A 24,192-nucleotide genomic window follows, 5' to 3' on the forward strand; every position below is an offset into this window, starting at 1 on the left:
ATAACCATAAAGGATTTCCCACACTATTCACTGTCACTCACATAATTTTCACCAAAAACAATCTGGCTATTGTTGTAGTTATGATATTGGAATAACCATCAGTTTAAGTCACAACCTGTCAACTTTAAGTCAGTCAAGTCAGGATCTGTTTGCAAAAATTTAATCAAATGTAATTTCATGATTCAATAAATAGTATATAAATCTGCTATTATTGGGGTTCATTTTCTTTTCAACGCTACCGTTTCCATTTTCTCACTGGTAGTTATTCAGACTGTCCGAATGCCATTATTGCCCTCTATTGTTATTCAAATGGAGCTTTTTTATTAGATCTTCTGACACTATATATAAGGCTTTGCTTCTTCAATGGTAATAATTCCATTTCTGAAGGAAAATGGAAGTGATTGTACACAAAATTCTCAGCTCTTATATTATGTTAGGTGAAGTCCATGCCTGAAATGGGATTTTAATTTAATCATATCTGAGAAGACCAAGGTTTTCATTAGCTACCTCAAGAAAGTAAGAAAAATAGCCTTTTCCATGCAGATTTTCTTGGTTCAAAGAGTCCATAAAACCATTACTCCTCCGCATTGATATGTATAAGATACACTTGCAGACCAAATTAAACTCTGAATTTCTTTCATCAGATGGTATTCGTCATTTTTTAAAAATATTTTCCTCTTGAGAGATAGAGAAAACAAAATATTCTATACAAATAGTTGAAATAAAATGTTATACATCAGTTAAATAGTTTTAAATATGTACTTTCCAATAGATCTATGGAAGATATAATTAAAAACACACAACCATAAATACATTATTGTTGGTTTTATTAATATAATGCACTGGCTCACAAAAGAAAACTATCAAAACCAGAGTATAGCTCTCAAAAACAAATCTAGCACATATTGTATCAAGTTACCTAAAATTAACTAGTATGTCCCTTATTGGCAAATAGACTTAACTGAACTTTTGTTGGAGCTTACCAGTTTTTCTATGTATAGAAATAGAATATTTTCTATTATTATAACCAGATACCTGTAGTCTAGTAGGAAAAATAACATAAGAGCAGAACAAATTATTATAAAATAGACAGCACTTTACTGAAGAACTAGAACTTCTTAGAGAAGAGGATTTTCAAGGTTGCTGGAATCTGTTACAAGGTACATGGAAATAGGGCACCATGGCCTGGCACAGAGCTCAGTGGGGGTGGATTTGGATAAGGTGTAGCAAGAAGGTCACGGGGTTGGTAAATATTTACCTGCCATCTCTAGGTACAGAGAGCACTCTCCTCCACACTGTGAGGAGGTAGAAAGAAATTAAGGAGCCCAGGGGCTTACTGGGGCTGGTGAGACAAAGGTAATTATATTAAACAATTTCAGCGCCCTGTGAGGCATCATGTAATTAAGCACTAGCATATTTATTTCAAAACACAAGAGCTATCAGAATTTAGAAAAAAAGAATTCAAATTCCATAGTAGTACTTATAAACAATGTGACCACGTAGGCCCTAAAAAGTTAAATCTTTGCCAGTCTCAATTCCTAAGAGACCCCAGGAAATGAATGTGACTTCCATTACATTAATCTACATTTCCAATATACCCACACAAGTATTCTCAGATACTTTCCTTACCTAGTGTCAGAACCCACCAGGGAGAACAAAAACTTAATATTGGAAAACTATACAACAGCATTCTTAATTATTCCCCTTTAATATGAAGAGAAGCTAAACTTTTAAGCAAAAATATTCTACCTTTTAAATAAAGATAAAAAACATCTTTACACAGGCAAGGATCAGAGAATGTGGGTTCTGGTTTCCACAACATAATCAGTTTGTCATTCTAAGACTGTCGTGTCTTAGAATCATAACAGTTTTCAGCTAAACAAGGACTTAGTGTACCCTCTGGACTAACTGAAGTATTTTAGATCAACAAAACTATTTTTGCCCAGGCAAACAAATAGGAACATGAATTTAACTCACCTCCAGAGACTTCTGTGTTGCTCCTCAAGTTGAGTTAGTAGGTGCTCAATGTATTTATTGGAGTCCATGTATTCCTGCACAAAGACAATTAAAACCTTGTTGCAGTAGTCACCAGAATTCTTAGACTCTCCTTATCTCTACAAGGAATATTTTCAACAAGATAATCCCTAGGTTCCTCCCGTTCTAGGACTCTGTGCTTCTGTGACTCACAATCACAGTCATTTGGGAATGAATACTATTTTCCCGATATCCTGTGACAGTATTCTTTTAAAAATCACCAAAGAGAACTGGAGATTTACTGAGTCAGCATAAAAGTCCTCTTATTCACAGGAAAAAAAAAAACCCCTAAATTTCACAGTCATCTACACTGGGGTCTCTGTGTTCTACTGTATAAAAGTGAGCCAATGTTACTGCCAATCTTAGAAGAATAAAAATAAATAGACAATAGAGTTCTTGATTATACTGGTCTTATGACTCACTTTCTCCCAAAAGCTATGTTTTCAAACTATATAGAATTCTTTATATATTATATATATATGTCCCACTTTCATTGAGCATTTGCAAACATTGATGGGCATGTCTGTTTTCCTTCATCTCCTCATATATACACACAATAGGATATTTGGTTTTTTTTTTAATCTTAGAAGATAAATTTTAGTATTCTAAGAAGACATGAAAGATATAGTATATTCTGTTCTGTAGAAATGTGTATGTAAATTGATCTCTGTAAATCAAACTATTTTCAGGAAACATGTCTGAAAAATGAAGAATTCATTTGTCACATGATGACATGTAGAAAACTCCATAGTTTTTTTTTTTTTAATTTGTGATTTTTGAATATGAGGCTCATATGCAGTACAGTTTCAATTGCCAACTTGGAGCAAATACAATATGTAAAATCTTTTGATATTGTTTCATTCCAAATCTGGTATTTCTTTCCCTTTCTGTTTGAAGGTCTAGCCTGCATGGCTCAGCTTCTACAACTGCCTTACATAGAATAGTGTGCAATGATTTCAACGTTAGGCACCCATGAAAGCTGTTTCATTTCTATGGGCTTGACATAAACTGGGAGCTCTGATTAATACATTTTTCTTTCAGAAATACAGATTTCTTAGTAAATTCTATACATATACATAATCTATTGCTCCTATAGGCATATTCACTATAATTAGAGGGGGAAGAGAAATACAGAAGTTGATCTGAAAATATAATGGAAAGGGCCCAGGCCTGAATTTCTGGTCCTAGACCTACCTATGTAGCCCTGAAGAAGCCTTTTGACCTTTCCAAAATATTTCAGAGACTAGAAGTGTACGAAGTCCTTGTCGAGGTAAAAACTGTTATGAATCTAAAATATTATAATTGTGTTATAGATAATTAGCTAAGAAGTTTTATGCTTATTGAATAAACACTTATTTTCAGGTGACAACTGAATAGTTAGTTATTTAAACAAGACCATTGGGGATGTTAAAACCAAAGCATAAATCTCTGCTGCTGCAAGAAGTTGTAACATTATGTGGTTATGTTTATAAGTGTCCTGATAAAGGTTAAGCCCTGATTTAGATCACTGAGCATTATCAAAGACATTAATTCTCAGATATGTCCAACTGAAAAAAATGTAAAAGCATTGTTCCCATGTAGAAACAAACATATAATACAAATCTCAAAGACATTCATCCATTCCTTATTTGACACTTATTTTTAAAACATCTGTTATATACCAAGTGCTGTTCTAAGTGTTGCAGATAAAGTAATAACTAAAAGGGAAAAAACCACTGCCCTACAGGAGCTTACATTCTTATTATTCTCAAAGGTGTCATAATAAACAAATAAATGAACAGATTGATTTCAGATTGTTTGCATGCTAGGAAGGAAATAACCAGGACAGGTGATAGGAAAGACTTTGAATAGGGGGAGCTACTTCACCTAAAGTCGTGGGAAGAGGACTCTGAGCAAATGATATTTGAGATAAGACTTAGAGAAGGAAGCAACCATGTAGAGATAAGAAGGCCAGAATGCTGTAGGCAAAGGAAACAGACTATGCAAAGGCCCCAAAATGTGATGTTGGAGGAACAAAAGGAAGCCAGTCGGGGGCTGGGAACAGGGATATTGGGCTGTGGCATCTAAAATGAAATTGGAGAGCTAGGCAGGGACCAAATTATATGCAAGTCCAAGAAAGCAGTTTGGATTAAAACCAATGGATTTGTTATTTTGTCCATTCTGATTAGCTCAAGTCACAGGTTGAAGTTGAGAGGTGTAATGATGACAGATATGATTTTAGGATGAAAGAGACTTATATTCAATTCTGGTTTTGAAACTCACTAGCTATGTTCCCCTGGTCAAATTATTTAACCTCTCAAAGCCTTAATTTCATCATCTTTATCTAAAGGGATAAATAAAGCTTAATTTATGGAGGTGTTGTAAGGATTAAACAAGACAGTTTCAATAAGTATGTATCATCATACTTACCAAATAGTAAAGGTATTATTCACTTTCTCTTTTCTTACCAAACTTCAAGATTTTTAAGTTCATGGCTCTTAAGTTATAGTTTTTGAATATTAAAATAGATGGTTAGGCAGAGATTATTAATAATAATATAGATTTCTAACCACTGAATATAGTTGTCACTGAATTGTAGTTTAAAGGCTATTTCAAATAACAATAATAGCTGCTTCCATTTAAATTAGCTTTACATAATTTTCCATAAAAATGATTATAATAAATCTTAAACCACTTAAAAATGGGAAACTAAGATTATGAATTCTCTATCCATTTTTAGCTTTAATTTTCCCTATAGAACTCTTACTTCTAAAATCTGATATATTTTACTCGTTTATTTTGGTATTGCCTCTTAATCTCTTCCTCCAAATACACACAATAAAGGCTAACAGAAATGGATTGAGAAAAAAAAAAAAAAGACATGAAGCTTATATGTGTACATTTTGTTAAGTAAAACCATTTTTTCTCTACATAAAAGAACTTAGGTAGACCCTTCATATATTTATTATTTCTGTCCCCTGAATTGAAAGGGTTAGTTACACAATGAGAAAACCCTAACATTCTGTAAGAGTAAGATAGGATTATTTCCAGTGGGAATTTTGTCTATCCCTTTGGAGATCTCACTTCCAAGAAAACAATGGAGGGTGGTAGCAATGGGCTGGCAGCAATATAGGGTAGAGCTGTAGTCACAGTAAGTAAAATGCTATAGGCACAGTGGCTACAAGAGCTTTGGTAGCAGGTATCTACTGAAGGTTATTGTATGGAGACTCCAATATTCCAACATGTCTGCACAGGCAGAAAGAAAAGGTCTTGATAGATCATTTAGGGTAAACTGAAAAAACACAACATGGAATCCATGAAAAAGTACTGTCAGAGAAGAGAAAGAACACCATCCTCAATCATAGAAGAGCGTGTGACTCTGAAAATTATTTACGAGAAAGATATGAAGGCATTTTAGAAAAAGCCTTCACATGTTTACTAACCCTGTTCCTATTTCTGTGGTGTAAATCAGTGTATGTATATTTCAGCTAAGCCTGCTGCAATTCTGGGGAAAATAAACAGATATCCACATTTTCCTTGGTCAGTATCCACTATTTGTAACACATTATCCATGAAAAATACCAGTTTCCCAAGCCTTGCTTTATCCAGAGCTGTACTTCCTATTTCATTCAACACAAAGACTTTATTAAACTACACTTACTGATTTGATGAATATCCTATTCTACCAGTTTTTCTTATAATTATGAAATCCACATTAGATATTATAGTAGAATTAACAATGAAAACACACAGTACTGAGGAGAGTACTGAGTCTGTTAATTAAATTAAGAAAGGATAAAGCTAAACATGAATAAAGACATGATTGATATAACATCAGAAAATATTGATATGTCTAACAATTGTAGCTTTTGAGTATTTAATGAGATTTAGAATGTAAATAATAAACAAAGGGATGCTTAAAAAACATTTCAGAATGGGGAGCCAAAGGACTTATGCACATTAGAAGGGCTCATACATTCCAGGTAGAGTTAATGGAAAACAATATACACATCTACTGGCATGAGAATTGGATAAAAACAGTAAGAGAGAGAGAAAAAAAAGGACCTGTTTGAATGCTTACAGCTTAACAAGGAGCAGAAAAAAATTGGCTCCATAGCTTAAAGTCACTTCAAATGCCCACTGAAATTAGATACATAGACAAACCATAAATGTTATTCTCAATAAAAGCTCCTGTATAACAAAGCAACATTCTCAGGTATTCATGAATTCAGAAATTATAGCACCTACTTTAATTAAAACGTAAAGACACATACGTACAACTTATTTAACTTACTTAAAGGTATCTTTGTGTTTATCAAATACCCAAATAAAAAAAAAAATATATATATAATCTCAGATATGTATATGTACATATGTATGTGTGTATATATATGCACATATCTAATACCTGAGCAATGATAAAAAGTACAGAATTCACTATATAAAAAGGTTCAAAAGAAACTAAGCCAAACAGATGTCTAAGAAATGTAAATAGATTATAAAATTAAATAAACATACAAATCCTAGAAAGAACATGTACAAAATATTATGTGTCTTTGGGAGGACAAGAGGGAAAGAAAGAAAGAAACAGAAAGATACAAAAATCTCTTTGTCCATGTGGACAAAAATTATTGTTCTAATTTTGGCTTGATAAAAAAAGCATAAGTACAAGAGTGTGTTTTGCTTATACATGTATAATCGAGGACAGCAAGTTGGTAATACATGTTGTGATTTTAAAAGATCTATGCACCTCTGGTCCCAAAACTCCTTGTCTAGAAATCATTCTGAGGAAACAAGCGGATTAAAGCAAATGATGTTCATCAAACTATTCATGACAATATGAAAAAAACTGAGTATATCTTAGTTTCTAAAAATATAGAAATAATTAAAATAAAACATGCTTTATTCAGTTGAAGAAATACATAATTCTTTATTTAAATTATTTAAAAATAAAATAGAAAACATTGTATAGTGTTAAGTGAAAGCAAGGTGAAAAATTGCATAATCCTTATCACAATTTAGAAAATGTGTATAAAAGATTAAAAGTAAAAGCAAACAGTATATGGCAGTATTACAGGTTAATTAAATTTCCTTCTATATGCTTTTCTTTCTATATATATTTTTTGACCTAACTATATATGAGAATTTAATTAGTGACAAAGGTGGTATCATGTGTACACACAAATTAGTATCAGACCATATTAGTCACAAAGTGAGTTTCCCATAGTCAACCTTAGTGGTAGAAAGGTCAGCACAGTGCATGGGAATGCCATTTTTCTGCCATGCCATGCAGGGATCTGAGAGGTTTAGCTTTACTGTACAAAAACTGGGACATGCCTCAGGAGAGGGATCTCACTCTTGTGTCATTTATAGGGAAGTTGGGAGGAGGGCAGAGACCATCTAGTCAACCATGCACTGAGTTGATCTTTGCTGGTCAGAGAAATGACTTGGCTAGGATTCTCGCATCAGTGCTGCTTTTATCAGCTAAACAGATCCAGTGTTCTTCAGATGGAGCTAACTCAGTCTTACTGAGCCAGCTCATTCTAAGTTATGAGAATGGGGAAGGGAGAGAGCCAACAGGGCCCTCTGAGGTCACATTTCACATCAGCGGGGACCTCTGTTAATGTGATTGTTGCTTTACTTGTCTGTCTTCCCAACCGGGCTGTGGTCCCTCTAAAGGTACAGGTATTGTTTTTATCTTTCCTCATCTTCCATGGTAGAAAGTCAATAGATAATGCTTAAAACTAGAAAACAGCTACAACAGACAAAAGGTGGAGGTAAATCGAGTGTCTCGTGACAGAGAAATGGATAAACAAAATGTGGTAAATACATACACTGGAATATTAGCCTTAAAAAGAAAGGAAATGTTGACATAATTTTTACATGCTACAGAGTGGGTGACCCATAGAGACATTATGCTAAGTGAAATAAGTCAGACACAAAAGGACAAATATTATATGATTCTACTTAAATGAGTTTCCTGGAATATTCGAATTCATAGAGACAGAATTCTCTGGGGTGGAGATGGTGCCTTAGAGTTTGATGGGTACAGAATTTCAGCTGGGGCAGATGAAAAAGTTCTCAAAATGGGTGGCAGTGATTGTTGTAAAGCAATTTGTACTTAATGCCACCGAAGAGTACACTTAAAAAATGCTAAAAAGAGTACATGTTATGTCATCTGTATTCTACCATAATAAAAAAATTAAAAACCCAAATACTATTGCACAGGAGCATTTTCTATAAAGACATAAACATCAAAAGAGTGATTGGCTCTGGGGAGCAGTATTTAGGGGGAAAAGAAGAGAGTGGGAAATTGTTTCTCACAATAAACCCTACAGAACTATTGGTGTACAACTTCGCTGCTGAGCTTCACATGTATAATTTTGATAAAATACATTGAACAAAAAAAGAAAAGCAGCATAAGTGATTGTATTTGGAATATATGTATAGCAAACAGAACTTGTTGGTAGACTGGGTAAGATGGAGGGAAAATTCTACCCCTCAGGGTACAAAGAAAGAGTCCCCATATTGAGGGGATGATTTACACTTATCTATGGCATTATGGATTTTCTTCTCTGCTCTATGTGGTGTAATTGAGGAGTCTCTGGTCCCCAGATTCATTGCTGTAGCAAGAAGGGATTACAATTATGTGTTAGATGTGAATGAAGTTAAGGCCAGTCCATTTTCTAGAGTATTGTGTGCCTTATTGAAGAAGAGAACGGATATATTTGACGTAATGGTCAACAAAGTAAATGTAATTTTTTGTACTATGAAAATCTTGAGAGTAAAGAAAAAAGTTGAAAATTTATGATAATTAGAATGATCTCCTTCTTCCTATAGTTTTAAAATATTATGCGCTCACTATAAAAATGATGGATATTATTTAGAAAAATACAGCCCCAGAAAATAACATCCACAAAGATTTGATTGAAATTAAATTTTAGAGAGCTAGATTTAAAATATGACATTTCCATTATATTATTTTAAAGCTAAGCTAGTATTTGAAACAATGACTCCCCCTTTCTATTTGCCCTTGTCAGTGTTCTGATTAAAACATTTCACTAAAGTTAGAATTGGAGGGGCAGGGGAACACCAAGCTAGACCCAGTCATCTATGGGTATAATGTTTTGAAAATTTTACAAAGGTACAGCATTAAAAAGACATCTGTTCCTTGGCTAAAACTTATGCAAATTAGAATCATTTTAAAGATATATTTCAGAAGTTTGCCTTTCACTTCTTTTAATGCACATGTTTCAGGGCAATTAGTATGAAACATTTAAAGCGATTAGAGGTTTACAGATATACTGAACAATTGCATGTCTGTGTAGCATAAGCCTGTTTAATGTGAATCTCCTTTTGTCTGAAATAGGTCAGTGAGAGAAGCCCATTATAAATGAATTCTAATGATGTGAAGATCTTATGTATCATTCATCTTAAGTGGAGTTTAAAATATAATCGTATATCAAAGCTTGCAGAGATCCAAAAATCCCTCCAAATAATCTTCATGTTATAATCAGCATAACTTGTAGCAGAGCTTGTGAACTCCTGCCAGCAACTTTGCAACTACTAGCATAGAATTCCCAATCCACCTTTGGGCGCAGAAGCACCAACACGGAGGCCAGCTGCTCAAATCAACAGAAATATCATTAGATACAGGAATTTCCACAATTGGGAAATGACTGACTACCATAACAAAATAATTTGAGGGCAGCATCACTTGTTATCTTGAAGAAAAGATGTATCTGTGCGGTGAAAGTAAAAAAAAAAAAAAAAAAAAAAACTAAAACAACTTAACCCACTTTGGGAGTTAAACAGACAAGGTAATAGAAAGGTATCTCATATTTAACTAGCATCTGTACCAACATAAATTCTCCCAAGGTGACATTTTTAAATGTTAAACACTACAAACCAATTCATTTAGGAGCACCAGCCACAACAGATCCATCCCACTGCCATCATTTCTGCATTAGCCACCTCTAATTCTGCTTTCCCATTCATGGCTCAAAAAACTGCAGTCTTGCTTCAAGGGCAAAAATCTTCCATGGAATTGCTCCATTAGAGCCACTGATGGCCTCCACAAAGTGGCATCTTACGATTTTGCTTGGTCCTTATCTTATAACCAGTGCCTACAGCACTTGCTATTTTAAAGTCATACTCTCTCCCTCCCTGGTGTTCCCCACAGGTGTCTCCAATCTCCCATCATTCTGAAGCCAGTGCTGTGCCCCCACTCCCACCCAGCCCCAGCCCCAGCCCAAGGGTCCCTCCAACCACCCTCCCCAAGAATAAGGTTTTACTCTAGGCCCTCTTTCACATCTTACTGGAAAATCTCATCAACTACTAGGGTTTCAACTACCACCAATAATACAGACACCAATCCATGCTAGATCATCCTTTTGAGGTCTAATCCTGTGTGTCTAGCTATTTGCCAAACAGGTCCCTTTGGATGCACCATAAACTCTTCAAAGTGTGTCTTCCTTCATTTTTTATATCTGCCAGTACTTATCATAGGACTTGGAACATCACTAACACTCAAAGGTATGTGAAATGAATGAGTGAATTAATTAGCTGTATATGGTCATGCTCATAACAAGAGAATCTGAGATTATTAGGCTGCAAGTGGTCTTCCAGAATTTTTTAACTGGAAAGGTTCTAATGATCATGGAGACATTAGGCTTGCTATGAGAAGTTATCAGAAAAAGTATTTTTTTCCTCACCTGTGGCACCTGATAATGTGGGGATTTTTCCCTACACACCAACCAGTTCTTCAGCAGACACCAACTGGGAATCCTATAATTTAACTTAATTCTGACACTGTCTACCTAGAGATAGCATCAGACCTCACAAGTTGAGGACTCAGTCCCACAAAACTGGCCCCAGCTTCAGATGCTAATCACAAGTACTATAGTAGGATCTCACCAACAAGTCTGACTGATCTGCTAAAATCAGGGTTATTTTCTTAAGTATTATTTTTATAGCAGTTGTGAGATATGCATATCTCCCAAAGATAGAAAAATAACTCCACTTATTTTAAGTTTGTTGTTTTTTTTTTTTCTCCTGAGGTAGAAATGACAAATAATTCAATCTTTCCTAAAATTCTGCATGTCAGTAACATGTCATTTGTCAGAATGGTGGTAGATTGTATATATTTTTAAAAAGTCACCATAAAAATATAAATGACATGGTTAGCGGAGTTCTCATTTCACCCTCTATTTTTGCTTTGACGGAGAAACACTGACAGGGCCTCCTAGAAGTGGAAAGTCTCAGTTAGGTCTCCCACTACTGTATGTGGGAGAATTTGACCAGGAAAGTTGAAGGACTAATCTAAATCCCAGTATTATACCAACACACAGCAGGAATCGGCCCATGGATTCACTGCATCGATATACTGCACCTTTACACATTTCTTTCTACCCAAATATTGGGTCACAGAATGCCATGTCACTAGCTGTGGTGTATCAGGGCACCCTGAACCTACTGTTATCAATGCCTTTCAATTTTTGGCTAGTTACGTTCTAGTTTTCTCTACCCATATTCTCCAAAGCTGCCCTGGGTCTCTGGTGAAGCCAGGCTCCTTGCTGTTCCCGAATAGGCCAAAATATAAACTCTTTGCAATCCCAACATCTTGGCAAATAGCTGCCAAGAGGTAAAAGATACCAGTGTTACCTACTGTTAGAACGTTAAGGTATTTTAGAAACAATGCACTCAAATTGGGTCATAGCATCAACTGGCTGGGGAAGATAACACGTTTGCTCCTACTGATGGCTCCCATGTGCTCATTTGAGTCACCTGGAGGGCTGGCTAAGCACAGATTATTGGGCTGAAACCCCAGAGTTTGATTCAGGGGAGGTGGATGGAGCCAGAGAACCTGAATCTCTAACAAGCTCCCAGGTACTCTCGCCATGCTGCTCTGGGGACCAGTCTTTGCAAATGACTGGCTTGTAGGAAGAGAGACTGATTTACTGATTAGCCCTATTACCACCCACTGTCCTCTTAACGAGATTAATAAGCCCAGAGTAAATAAGGCCAGATGCAATTACCCTACGAATACTTGAGTGCTAATTATGTTCAGAAGATACCCCATCTAGGTCTGGGGAAGGATACAGCCATGAACAGTGCAGACGGAAGTCATTGCCTTCATGAAGGTTACATTTTTGTGGAGGAGACAGACAAAATCAGTGCAGGTAAGGGCTATGTGGAAAAAATAAACAGAAGGGGAAAGGAAGGGCTGAAGGAATTGGGGTGGGGTGGGGTTCACAGAATGGAAGAAGGCTACACTGAAATGACGTTTGAGCAAACACTTAAAGATGAGGGAACTAACCTAGCACTACCTTGAGAGACTCGTTCTAGGCAGAGAGAACAAGTGTGAAGACTTAGTGGCAGGAGAGGGTGCGGAGTTGCGGGACAGCCTGGAGGCCAGTGTGGCCTGAGTAGGGGCCGGGGAGCAGAAAGAGCAGGCTCAGAAACCCTTGTAAGGACTTCGTCTTTTGTTTTCAAAGAAGTAGGGAGCAATTGCTGTGGGATTTGGTTTGACGAGTTAAATAGTCTCACTTAAGGTTTAAAAGGATCCTCTGGAGCAGGAGCAGAAGCGGGGAGACCAGGGGGAGGCTGCTGGGAGGAGGTCCCAGTCACTCCAACTAAGGAGGCCACAGGGAGAGTCTTGCGAAAGTGCTGGATGAAAGATGTGTCTCGAAGATGGAGGTGACAGAACTTCCCAATAGCATGAATGAATGTGGGGTATGGTTTTGGCCTCAGCGATTGGATAAGGAGACATTCATTTACTGCCAAAGGGAGGACTGTGGAGGCAGCAGGTTTGTGTAAGGGGTAAACTGTTCTTTGGGCAGTGAGTTTGAGATACTGCACCTGGAGAGTAGAGAGCGAGGCTGTTAGTGCCCCAAAGACAGTCCATGGTCGAGTAAGATGGGCCCCTAAAGTGACCACAAAATTGGCCAATATGGAAGCCATTTGTGACCCGACAAAAACAGTTTTAGTGGGGGAGATTTTCTAAATACATACCTGGAGTGGGATGGAGGGGGGGAGGATAAAGAGAAAATTTGATGCCAGGAATAAAGAGAACAAGCAGGAACAAAATCTTCCAGAAAATATGTGGTTCTTAATGTTTAATGTGCCTGTGAGGCTATGGCAGCACTTGGGAAAATGGCAGATTCCAGGTCCCGCCCCAGAGACTCAGGTTTAGTAAGTGTAAGAATAAACTGAGACACAGAGATCTAGTTTTAATAAGAACTTGGAGTAAGAGGTTGTGAGTCCTCCTCAGAGCACACTGGTGAACAGATTCCCAAATGGAGGTGTCTGTCATTTCTGAGGGCCTAATCCAACAAAGCAACCAACCACCACCACTGCCCAATCAACAAACCAAACTTTTTCCTAGAAAACCTACAATACTTATTCTACCAAGATAAAAGTCAGAGTCTTGGAATCCCTCAACATTCAGATGTTACTAGAGAACAAGACTAGAACATGATGTTTTAAAAAGAGTAGAGATGGTTCTCTACTCTTCATGTTGGATCTAGGAACTCTTCTAGGAAAACCTGGGCTGGCAAGATACATTTTGCCATACACGAGGGCCATAACAATATTTTTGAAAATTTTATTTTCATATTCATCCTTAAGAGATTTCCCTCAAGAATGGGCTATTTCTTTCAGGGTGAGGGTATAGTACATTTATGCACTAACACATAAACTTGCTTGGGTTTTATTTTCTAAGCCAGAAAGCATTCATGGATTATGAGGATTTGAGTACGATGCCTGTTAAACTGCATTTATCACTCGCGGGCACTGAACATCAATCACAGTGGAGGAAAGAACATTCCTCCTGGAGTGAGGTATTTCAAAGACTCTACTGCCTCTGGGTGGGGATGGGCGGTACATAGGATCAGATCACATTTATGTCTCCATTTTCATGGTAAAAATGGGAAGACGAAAGTAATGGACCTGATCTGAGTTCTCCTTACTCTCACGTGGCTGCAGGCGGTTGTTTTTATTAAACATTTGAACACGGTCTGACTTGTTTTGGTGAAGAGAAACACTAGCTCTGTCTTGTTGCATTTTCTCCAACAACAAAAAAAGGCAGCAGAACATATGGGAATCGCCACAACTCACCATCCTCTTTTCCTCTTACCCCTAAATCTGGTCTCTACATTATTAAGAGATGAATCACGGGAGACCTCAGGCACCCTCTGCCACAGGCCTCATGAAATAAAGGCTGGGGCTCCCAAAGAGGTGTGTCCTTCCTCTGCACAACCTGCTCAGACTGAATTTTCTACAGGCATACGTGCCCTCGCTCCCACACACAGAAGGATCTGTATCGTCAGTGTGAAATACAGAAGTGAAAAGTTACAAAGGATTCTGGAAGTCAGAAGTCTAAATTCGACCAAAGCCACAAAACCGCAGCCTAGAACACTCCCAGGAGAAAATGACCAGGAAGATAATGTCTGAACCAGAGAAACTCCAAGCTCAGACCAAACATAAGAGCAGGAGGGCCCTCTTGGGCAAAAGTCTGTGTGATTAATTCAAATGTAGCATTCTGTGACATGCCCCACCCACACTATACACACACACACACACTGAAGAGCAAGTAGTAGGAGAGTTTGAACTCAAATAAAGGGAACTGTGCTCTGCAGGGTATTCTTTCCACCCTGGGGAGGCAGGGCCACGAGGCTCAGGTGGGGTTTGGCGCTGCGTCCTGTGCAGGTGTAGGGTCCCTAAGAAAGAAGCAAACCAGAGGCAAGACTCACTGGCACCTCTGCGGTGGTCCTACAGGCCTGGTCAACACAACCTGCCCTTTAGACATAGCTGTCATCATGAAGGGTTTCTGATATCGTGTAGACAGCCCCACGTCCCTCCCCAGCTGTGGGGAACTTAGTGCTGAAAACACCTGAACACCCTCCAGCTCTACAGAAAGACACTCAGCTTCCCGGGGGCTGGTTAGCTGGTGTTTCAGCACGGTCCCCCACGCCGAGACCGGACTGCTGTCCTGGGCACAGGTGCAAGGCAGGACACACCTGCCCGCCACTCCTCATTTTCAGATCTTTAAATCTGACCTTGATAATGCCGAGTTGGAACTGAAGAGTAGGAGGGAAGGCCCTTTTTTGGCAACAGGCCTCTGCTTTCTAAAAGCAAAGAGACCCCACAGGGGGCGGTGGGCGATTCTGCAAGGCAGCCCCTCTTTCTAGTTTGCAGTCTTGGCCAGCCCTGTCAAGAAGAAGGTGGAAAAGGGCAACAGTGGGAAATGGGCACTCTTGAGACTATAGACCTGTTGTCTCCTCCAACTTTGCTTCCAGAGACTGAGCCTATGCCATAGTCAATCCTCTAACATCAGGATGAACGGCTTCCAGGAGAATCGCGCGGATAGAATCAGCTGCCAGTCATACCGGGAAGACTTCAGCGTGGGTAGAAGATGGAGAGAAAGGGCGTAAGCCATAAAAGATACTTCCTCCCCCAGAATAAACTCAGCAGCAAGCACTTCCCTTTTTTCCAACAAAGAGACGGAAGTTAAATACAATCTGTTTCTTGGCTTCTTCCTCCCTCCACTCTCACTTGTTATACGTGAAGTAATTTGGGATTATCCTCAGAAGTGCCCCAAATGTCTCGTGGTATAAAATGATTACCACTCTTCTGATTAAAAAGTGTTTTTATTAGTGGTAACCTGGAGGGCTATTCAACCCTAAGTAAACAGCACTGTGTTCTTGTCTGAAAGGTAATTAGAAAGCCATTTTACTCTGACAGTGGAGAATCTGATTCAGGAGAAAAGTTTCTTCTCTCTCGAAGGACCAGACAAATTAAATGCGTGATGGAATGTGACTACAGGAGCCCTTGGACTTTCCCACTGGAAAATCTGGAGAGAAGTGCTGTGACACCTAGCGACTTTTCATTTACAGGGACGCTGTGCCCAGAGGCCCTGGCTGTGGCCCAGTACACCCCTGGGGGAGCAGCAGTTCCCGTCCTGCGACCACTGCTGGCATCCTCCTCTTGCTTCTGCCTGCGCCCTTAACTTCAATAACCACAAAGACACAGCGTCCTGCTGAGTAGGATCTAACCCGGGCGTCCTCTAACTTTTTAAACTGTCCCTCAGACCGTTGGAGAGTGTGCACTGTGGGTCCAGGACAAGTCGGCTGCTAAGCAGGACAGGCAACGGGAGCAAAAGCAAAAACACTCGGAGGGCCGGATAAATGTGTTAGGCGGCCCGCAGGCTGTAGTTTGAGGACACCTGATCTAATCTCATTGGGCAGCATTATGAACATCACCTGTAAATTCGTTAGAAATGCAAACTCTCTGGCCTTTCCCCAGACCCATGGAACTCCGGGGGTGTCGGGGCCCAACGATCCACGGTTTCAGCAAGACCTGCAGGGGATTCTGTCCCATGAAACCTCGACAACAACGACTGTTCACTACCAGATTAACCCATCTTCATTACAACCATTCATTCTCCAGGTGCGGCCCTCCTTTTTCAAGATTAATCATCTGATCCTAGAGTGAATTTGAGTTGCCATCAGCATTGATTAACAATTCAAGGTTTCTTTTTAAAATCTCATTTTTTGAGGGAAGGGGGCCGGGAAATCAGTCCTTACCTCAGGTGAAAAACCCACGTTTAATTAAAATAATGCAAAACCAGTGATAGCTGCCCCGCTGTGAAGCCGACATCCGTACTTAGTGATTTCCGAGCCATTTTGAAGATCAGCATGAGAGCAGTGCCCATGATAAATATGATGCAGGTGCACCTAGAATGTTACTTAAAAAAAAAAAGTATCTCCTCTCAAAGCCTTAAGCAGATGAAACTATTCAATGAGCAGACTGCACACTATTTGAGATCTGAAGAGACACACCAAGGCTCATGTAAGTGCTTTGCACTGGGATAGTCATCCAAGACAGGAACTCTATTTTTAAATACACATATTTGGGGTAGCAACACAGTTCACTTACCAGTGGATAGTAATTTAACTATCCTAATCCTTATTTTTGATGAAAATCAGCCACTCTTAGACAAGGCAGATGTGTTAAATCAATTTAGGAAGGCAATTTAATATGATGAGGTTGTTAGCGAGTCAAAAAGAACATCAGGAAATTTATGCAAATATTTTTGGGAATTTGTTCTGAGTATGCAAATGCCATATAATTAGTTATCATGCTTTTCATGCAAAATTAAATTTGCTATAATAACGAATCACACTCAAGAATAAGGCTAGTTAACATGAAAAGAACCCTCATTTTTATGACTGAAAGGCTGCAAATTGAGGGTAAACTGCAGGTGAATATAATTCCAGCCTTCAATATTGTTATTCATTCAGGTCAAACAAAGCCAACTGCAACAAGAGGTGGGCAGGTTCTCTCACTCTGGGCAGCACTTGTGTGGATGCAAGAATCACAAGAAGTTAAGGAATGGAGCATTCTGCTTTTTGGAGGAGGTTGTCTCAGTTATCATTAACCAGATAGTCATTAGCCTCTAATTATTTTGGAAGGACTCAGTGCTGTCATTTAATATTTACCAGAATAACAAAGTCAATTTTCAGATATCTCTAAAATCTAATTTCCACTAGAAAGATTTTGGAGTTCCAGCACGTTGCTCTCCCTGACTCATTCTGTAAACATCCCCACTAGTATGTGGGTCTCTGGACCTCATCTCACTGGCAAGGTTCTATGTCTGGTGTACTTGCTGGGAAATGCGGCCATTAGGCCCTACATGCCTCCTGACCACTTGGCCTATAGCCCATCCCTGTTTGCCCAGGACTGAGACGTTTCCCATAGCATGAGACGTTCAGAGAAAACACTGGAGGACAAGTCCTGGGCAAACCAGGATGAGTTGGTCATTCCACCACAATCACACTCACCTCCAGGACTCCCAGCCTGTTTTGCAATGCCTCATCGCTGGGCTTCAGTTTTCTAAGTGTGCTCCAAAGTCCTCACTGGGGATGGGCTCAGCCCCAACTCCAGTGCTGCTGACTAGCCCTAATGCCAGGAACTGCTTTTGCTCATCCACTGTCTGCTAAAGAAATGGATGTGCCTTCCAGTAGGGCCCATCACTGACCCATGTCTCGTTTATCAGCGTGGACTGCTCTGGAATGAATGGGGTCCCTTCTGCCTGAGGACTCACTGTCAGTGGTCTCCTACTCTCAGCCACCCCCCCATCAAAGCCCCAAAGATATGAGTTTGCATCACAGCCATACCCCAGCCCCGATACTGTGACTAGAACTCAATTCCTGCTCAGAGCCTTTGGCATGACCAGCCCTTTACTAGGTTAGGCTGGGTTATATTCCTGGTTAACACTCACTCCATGCTAGGTCATTACTGAGGTCCCAATTTTATTACTTAAAAATACTCTTCAATCTATTAGAAATCAATGGTGTGCTTTTTGAACATTCATGTCTTTTCTCAGAGGATCACAAAGCTGCGGGCATAATGCTGTTGCTTTGGAACAGGTGTCCTCAAACTACGGCCTGCGGGCCTCATGCAGGTGTTTTTGCCTGTTTTTTTTTTTTTTTTTTTTTTTTTTTTTACTTCAAAATAAGATATGTGCAGTGTGCCATAGGAATTTGTTCATAGTTTTTTTTAAACTATAGTCCGGCCCTCCAACGGTCTGAGGGACAGTGAACTGGCCCCCTGTTTAAAAAGTTTGAGGACCCCTGCTCTGGAATCTAGAATTGTCAGGTAAGTACGTTGCCATGTTAGTGTTAAGTATACAATGACAGAAGCAGGTTTTAGTAGCATGTTTTTACAAAAAGAGAAACCCAAAGCCATACTAAAGCTAGAAGGAAACTTCAGTACTTGAATGCCACATCTATCCCTTAGATTGGAAAGAAGACAGACATGGTAGAGATATTTAGTAACAGAAAAGTGGGAAATGAATGCCCAGCTTCCCACAGAAACCTCTAGTTTTCTGTCGAGGCTGAGTATTAAAAGCACCTGACTTCTTTGGTTTCAGCAGCTCAATCACCTTATTCTTACTATATCCCAAGCTTGATAACTAGATATTCCCTAGTGACATATGATGTATTTAAGTCTTTTCCTCACTATAACACTTAAACTAAAAAGCAAGACAAAAACAGGATGATAGCCAGATGAACTTCAAATTCCAAAGTAACATCTGTTTAATTCAGTGCAATTTGCTAGTACTGACTTCTCAACTCTATGCCTTGTCTTAGCCCAACATCAATTAGCTAAAACTTAATCTCTGTGCAAATGTCCACCCCCAAAATTATATTCCTATAAAATGTGCATGTGTTTCTAGTTTTTGTGCATTTAATACCTTGTCTCATAAGTCATTTTGTAAAATGAGTATCGTCCCCTTTGTCATTCGTGAAGCCCATCTCACAGGTACAAGGTTTGCTTAGCAGAAAGTCAATAGGATGATTAATTATGCAAAGTACTTCTAATCTGTAAAAACATCAGTAGTTAAGTCACCAAATATTCTTTCACCCACTGTGTGAATGTCGTTCTGTTAAAGACATCACGGGAAGCCTCAGAGAATGGGACAAAGCATAGATTCAGGACAGTTACATATAATAAATTACACAGAGATTAAACAACAAAAGGATATCATTCTAACTGTGATTGAGATCCAGTGGCAGGTAAAAATCAGTGCTTATTTAAAACTAGGCTTGTGGGAAAATAATTTATAAACTACATTTTACATAATACTTTATTTTCAACACTCTGTCATAAAGTTTGTATAATTACCTTTTACAACATACCGATAAAACAAGTATTAATGAATACTTGTTTTAATTAATGGAATTTCATTAATGGAAATAAAATGGAATTAGTAAAATTCCATTTTACTAATGAAAAACTGGGCTCATAGAGTTCAGATAACAGTATCTGGGTTGGGTGGTTGAAAACAAAATGTTACATTAAATCATCAAAAATAAGTGTTGAAAAGTCATCTTTCTTTCCAGTAGTTTTTCACTGTCCATACAGAATATTATTCTAAAAATTGCATTTGAGAATCTATCCTGGGATCACACCCTAGGACTCATACAAGCTATATGGGCCTTGACTCCTGTGCCCCTGTGTCTGTCTGTGGTTAGCAAACTTCCAGCCTGCACCAGAATCCTCTGGAGAGCTTGTTCACACAGACCGCTGGGCCCCACCCCCAGAGATTCTGATTCAGTATATCTGTGGGGACACCTGAGAATCTGCATTTCTAACAAGTTCCCAGGTGATGCTGACATTAATGCTACTGGTCCAGGGACCCACGCTGACTGGGAACCACTGGGCTGCTCTGTAAGACCGCTAAGATTTTGAGTATATGGAAAGACAGACTTAATATTCTCAACATGCAGACCAGCTGCAAATAAGTGTCTGTTCATTTATCCAGTCATCTACGCTTCCATCTAGTCATTCAACAAATGAACATTTGTCCATTTGTGAACATTGCAAGTGTCTTTTCAAATAGTACTTGGTTTGGTTAAAAGTAGGGAAAATGAGTTAACAGTTTAATTTATATAATTTATGGAGAGTTGATGGTTTTAACTTCATGTTTCAGATCATATGAAAAATCAATTAAATCAGAAAAAAAGCGTGTAAAAATTGCTAACACAGTGATACAAAGGAAGAACTCAGCAAACGTTAGCTGCATGGATCATTGAAACACAATCTATGTATTATATCTCACTTTCGCCTCTCACATTTTTATTACGGCTGCTAGCATCTCTCCTATTTCAGCATTTTAGGGTTTTCCTCCTTATCTTTTGTTGGAGAAACTTATGAAGTCAATAAGGGTTGCATTAAGATAATGATGAGGGAGGAAAACCTTGGGTTAAAGAGAAGAGGAGGAGGAATATATATAAACTGTACAACTGATTGCTAACATGATGAGTTACCTGATTAAAAACAAAATCCCTGCCCTTGTTTCACAGTGTGTGCCAGCTCCTATTAGTGCCAGCTGTGCCTCAAGGCACGCATTTCTCCTGTGCCACCTACCTAGCTCCTGCTCCCCAGCATAGAGTTCAGGCAGGGGGTGGGGGCAGTATTGGCAGCAAAATAAGTGGACAGAGCCAGCACAGATGCCTGGAGAATCTGCCACAGAAGTCAATTAAACACAATCACTGTCCCAGCCCCAATCACATTTTTAAAGGCTGCACCTCTGTGGATACCTGTTATAAACCAATCAATCGGTCCAACCCTAATGCTTGTCTCCGAGACCCTCTGGCTGAGCTCAACTTCTTAGTTCGAGAAGCGTTTGTCCCACCCAGGGCCTGGCATCAGCAATGCGAAATCATGCCCAAAGAAAATCCCACAAAACTCCTCTGGGGATGGCCAAAGTCACCTTAGCTGTGTGAGATAGACTCTGAGCTCCAGAAAGAAATCATTTCCAGATTCATCTTCTAAAAATACATGCCCTCACATATATCCTTAGACCCCCAGAAGGTTTCCAAACTACAATGGAAGTTTGAAATTAAAACTTTTAAGAAAAAGGCTGAACTGCATGAAATTTAACTTACCTATCCCCGTGCAAAGCAGAACTGGATGAGGAACAAGCCAAGACTGCTGTGTAAACAGATGAATTCCACCTCCGGGGATGGCCCAAGGGAATCATAAAGCAACATCCTACTTTGAGAGGGCAGCGGCTGGAGTGGCATTCAGGTTTCTCTGAGGCTTATTTTGTGACAGCAAAACTGACTCACTGAGAAAATCTTTTTAAAATATTTACTTGGATTTACACAAAAAAATGTTTGAAAGGATTTCTTTTCTTTTTCCAGGAGTAGGAAAGTCTGTTTCACAGCCGGCTGAGTCAGACCAAACAGCCAGAAAGACTTCTGGAAAATTTCAACCTCTCTGTAGCTTCCATGGTTGTGTGGCTGGGAGGTGTGCTTCTGAAACCAAGGCAGGTTGGTGAGAGGCACAGAGAGAAATTCCCAGAATTTCTTCTAAAATTTTCACTTGGATGTCATAAAGAAAGCCTGATTTTAGCCAAATAAAAAGAATTTCTTGCAGAGTCAAACATGAGCATCAGTTGTTAAAAAAAAAAAATCTTAAATACTTTATGCCAGGAATTACACTTAAAATTCATTCATTTGATTATTCACTCAACAAACTCTGCTGAGCACCTGTTATATGTAGTGCTAGGAGCTACTGGATGTAAGGTGATGGAAGTAGACAAGGTCCCCTTCCATCACTGCCATATTCAGTCCTCACGACTACAGGGGGTGGGAGGAGGCACTGAAATGTACAACTATGGCTTTACATTGTTAAGCCATGTGCCCATGTGCACACAGCTAGCAAGGGAGAGTGCCAGAGAAATTTTAACTGGACTTTGTGTCTCCCAAGTGTGTGCTGTAGTCTTTGGGGAAGGATGGATCCAAATATAAGGCAAGATGAAAATCAGATGACTACAGCTTGTGAATATAGCATTTATATATTCTCCCAAGTGTCTACATAAACCTGAGAATAAGGTATTCTTCTAACAGAAACTGGCTATCCTTCTTAGTACAGGGACTTTGTGATGATGTTTCCTGTGGTATTTTCATGCATAGTAACTCATTTTTATGGTTTCCACCCAAGCCTTCCCTAAGCACTTGCATTCCGCGAGTTTCTACAGCACTACTCTGTACTGGTTTTAGGGTGTTGCATTGCTCAAAGTTATTGGAGCATGCATGCGCTAGACATCTGTTATCTTGGAGTACATCAAGTCCCTTTCCTTGGGGGGTGGGGATCATTCTTCCCGAGCTCTCTGGCATTCTATCCCTGCTCCCAGGGTGGAGCTTGTGACCTGAACGAAAGCCATTAACACATCAGGTTCAGCTGGAAATGTCAATGGGTTCAGCCATGAGCACCAGACCAGTCAGAGCCAATGAGTCTTGGCTAGGGCTAAAGTGTGAATGGCATCTTCTCTACTAGTCTCAGCCTACCACCTTCGGCATTTGTTAATGCTGCCTCTACCACCTGGGCACATCACACATTGCCTTTTTCCCACTTTCCCACTGTTAAAAATGCCTGAAATGTTCACTTTTGCCTGATTTAATCAATAAAGAAGTTGCTGATGGTATGTGCTAGAGTTGGTAAAGATGAAACCACCCGATGACTGTCACCACAGAGCTAGTAATCATGCTGCCTGGCAGCAGTTACAATAAATAAATAAATAAATAAAATCATGAAGCTCTCTTCTGTTACTTGTTCTGGATGATGGAGCACTTTAGGGATGAATTGCTCAGCATTTCTGGCAGAAGGACAGCTACTACTCAGGATATCCTTGATTGAAAAACAACAAAACCTGCCACAGAGCTGGTAAACCGGGGACAGTGAGGGTAAGAGACCTGAAACAGCAGAGAACAGTTTTACCTTCCCTCTGGGACATTTTCCAGCTCTTCATTTGAAATGCTTGGCAGAAACCTGGAATCCTGGACATTATGGTTGTTAATATGAAGAATCCTATTTTTCCATGCCCCCATCTCCACTGACCTCTACCTCATTTCTAGTAACCCGAGACAGCCATGACATGGCCCCCAGAGTGGGATTTAATGAGGACTCATCCTCCATTCTTCTTCCTGTCTAACATCAACAGGATCCCAGCTGCTAAAAAGTGGAGTGCATACACCAGAAACATCAGTATCTCCTGGTGCTAGTGAGAAATGCAGAGATTCCAACTCAGACCTACTGAATCAGAGTCTGGCCAAGAAATACAAAATACCATCCATGAGTACTATGAAAACCTCTATGCACACAAACTAGAAAATCTAGAGGAAATAGATACATTCTTGGAAACACAAGACCTCCCAAGCTTGAATCGGGAAAAATAGAAATCCTGAACAGACCAATAACTAGTAACAAGATTGAAACAGTAATATAAAAACCTCCCAACAAAAATAAAGCTCTGGACCAGATGGATTCACAGCCCAATTCTACCAGACCTACAAAGAAGAATTGGCACCTTTTCTACTGAAACTGTTCCATAACATTGAGAAGGAGGGAATCCTCCCTAACTTATTCTAGGAAGCCAGTATCACCCTGATACAAAAGCCAGGAAAGGGCACAACAACAACAACAACAACAAAAAACTAGAAACCAGTATCTCTTATGATATAGATGCAAAAATTCTCAACAAAATACTAGCAAACTGAATTCTCCAGTACATCAAAAAGATAATTCACCATGATCAAGTGAGTTTCATCCCTGGCCTGCAATGATGCTTCCATGTAAGTAAATCAATAAATGTGATTCACCACATAA

At 39.2% G+C, this 24,192-nt stretch overlaps 1 protein-coding gene across 1 annotated transcript in view; it reads right to left on the reverse strand.

Moving 5' to 3' along the window:
• Positions 1-24,192, reverse strand: part of NCKAP5 (NCK associated protein 5) — a 919,491-nt gene that overhangs the window by 591,887 nt on the left and 303,412 nt on the right. The window contains exon 3 of the mRNA XM_012740059.2: positions 1,978-2,051. Within this exon, the coding sequence (XP_012595513.2) occupies positions 1,978-2,051 (74 nt within the window). The remainder of the gene's footprint in view (positions 1-1,977; positions 2,052-24,192) is intronic.

The sequence above is a fragment of the Microcebus murinus genome, chromosome 8 (assembly GCF_040939455.1).
Source record: "Microcebus murinus isolate Inina chromosome 8, M.murinus_Inina_mat1.0, whole genome shotgun sequence".
NCBI classification, from domain to species: Eukaryota; Metazoa; Chordata; class Mammalia; order Primates; family Cheirogaleidae; genus Microcebus; species Microcebus murinus.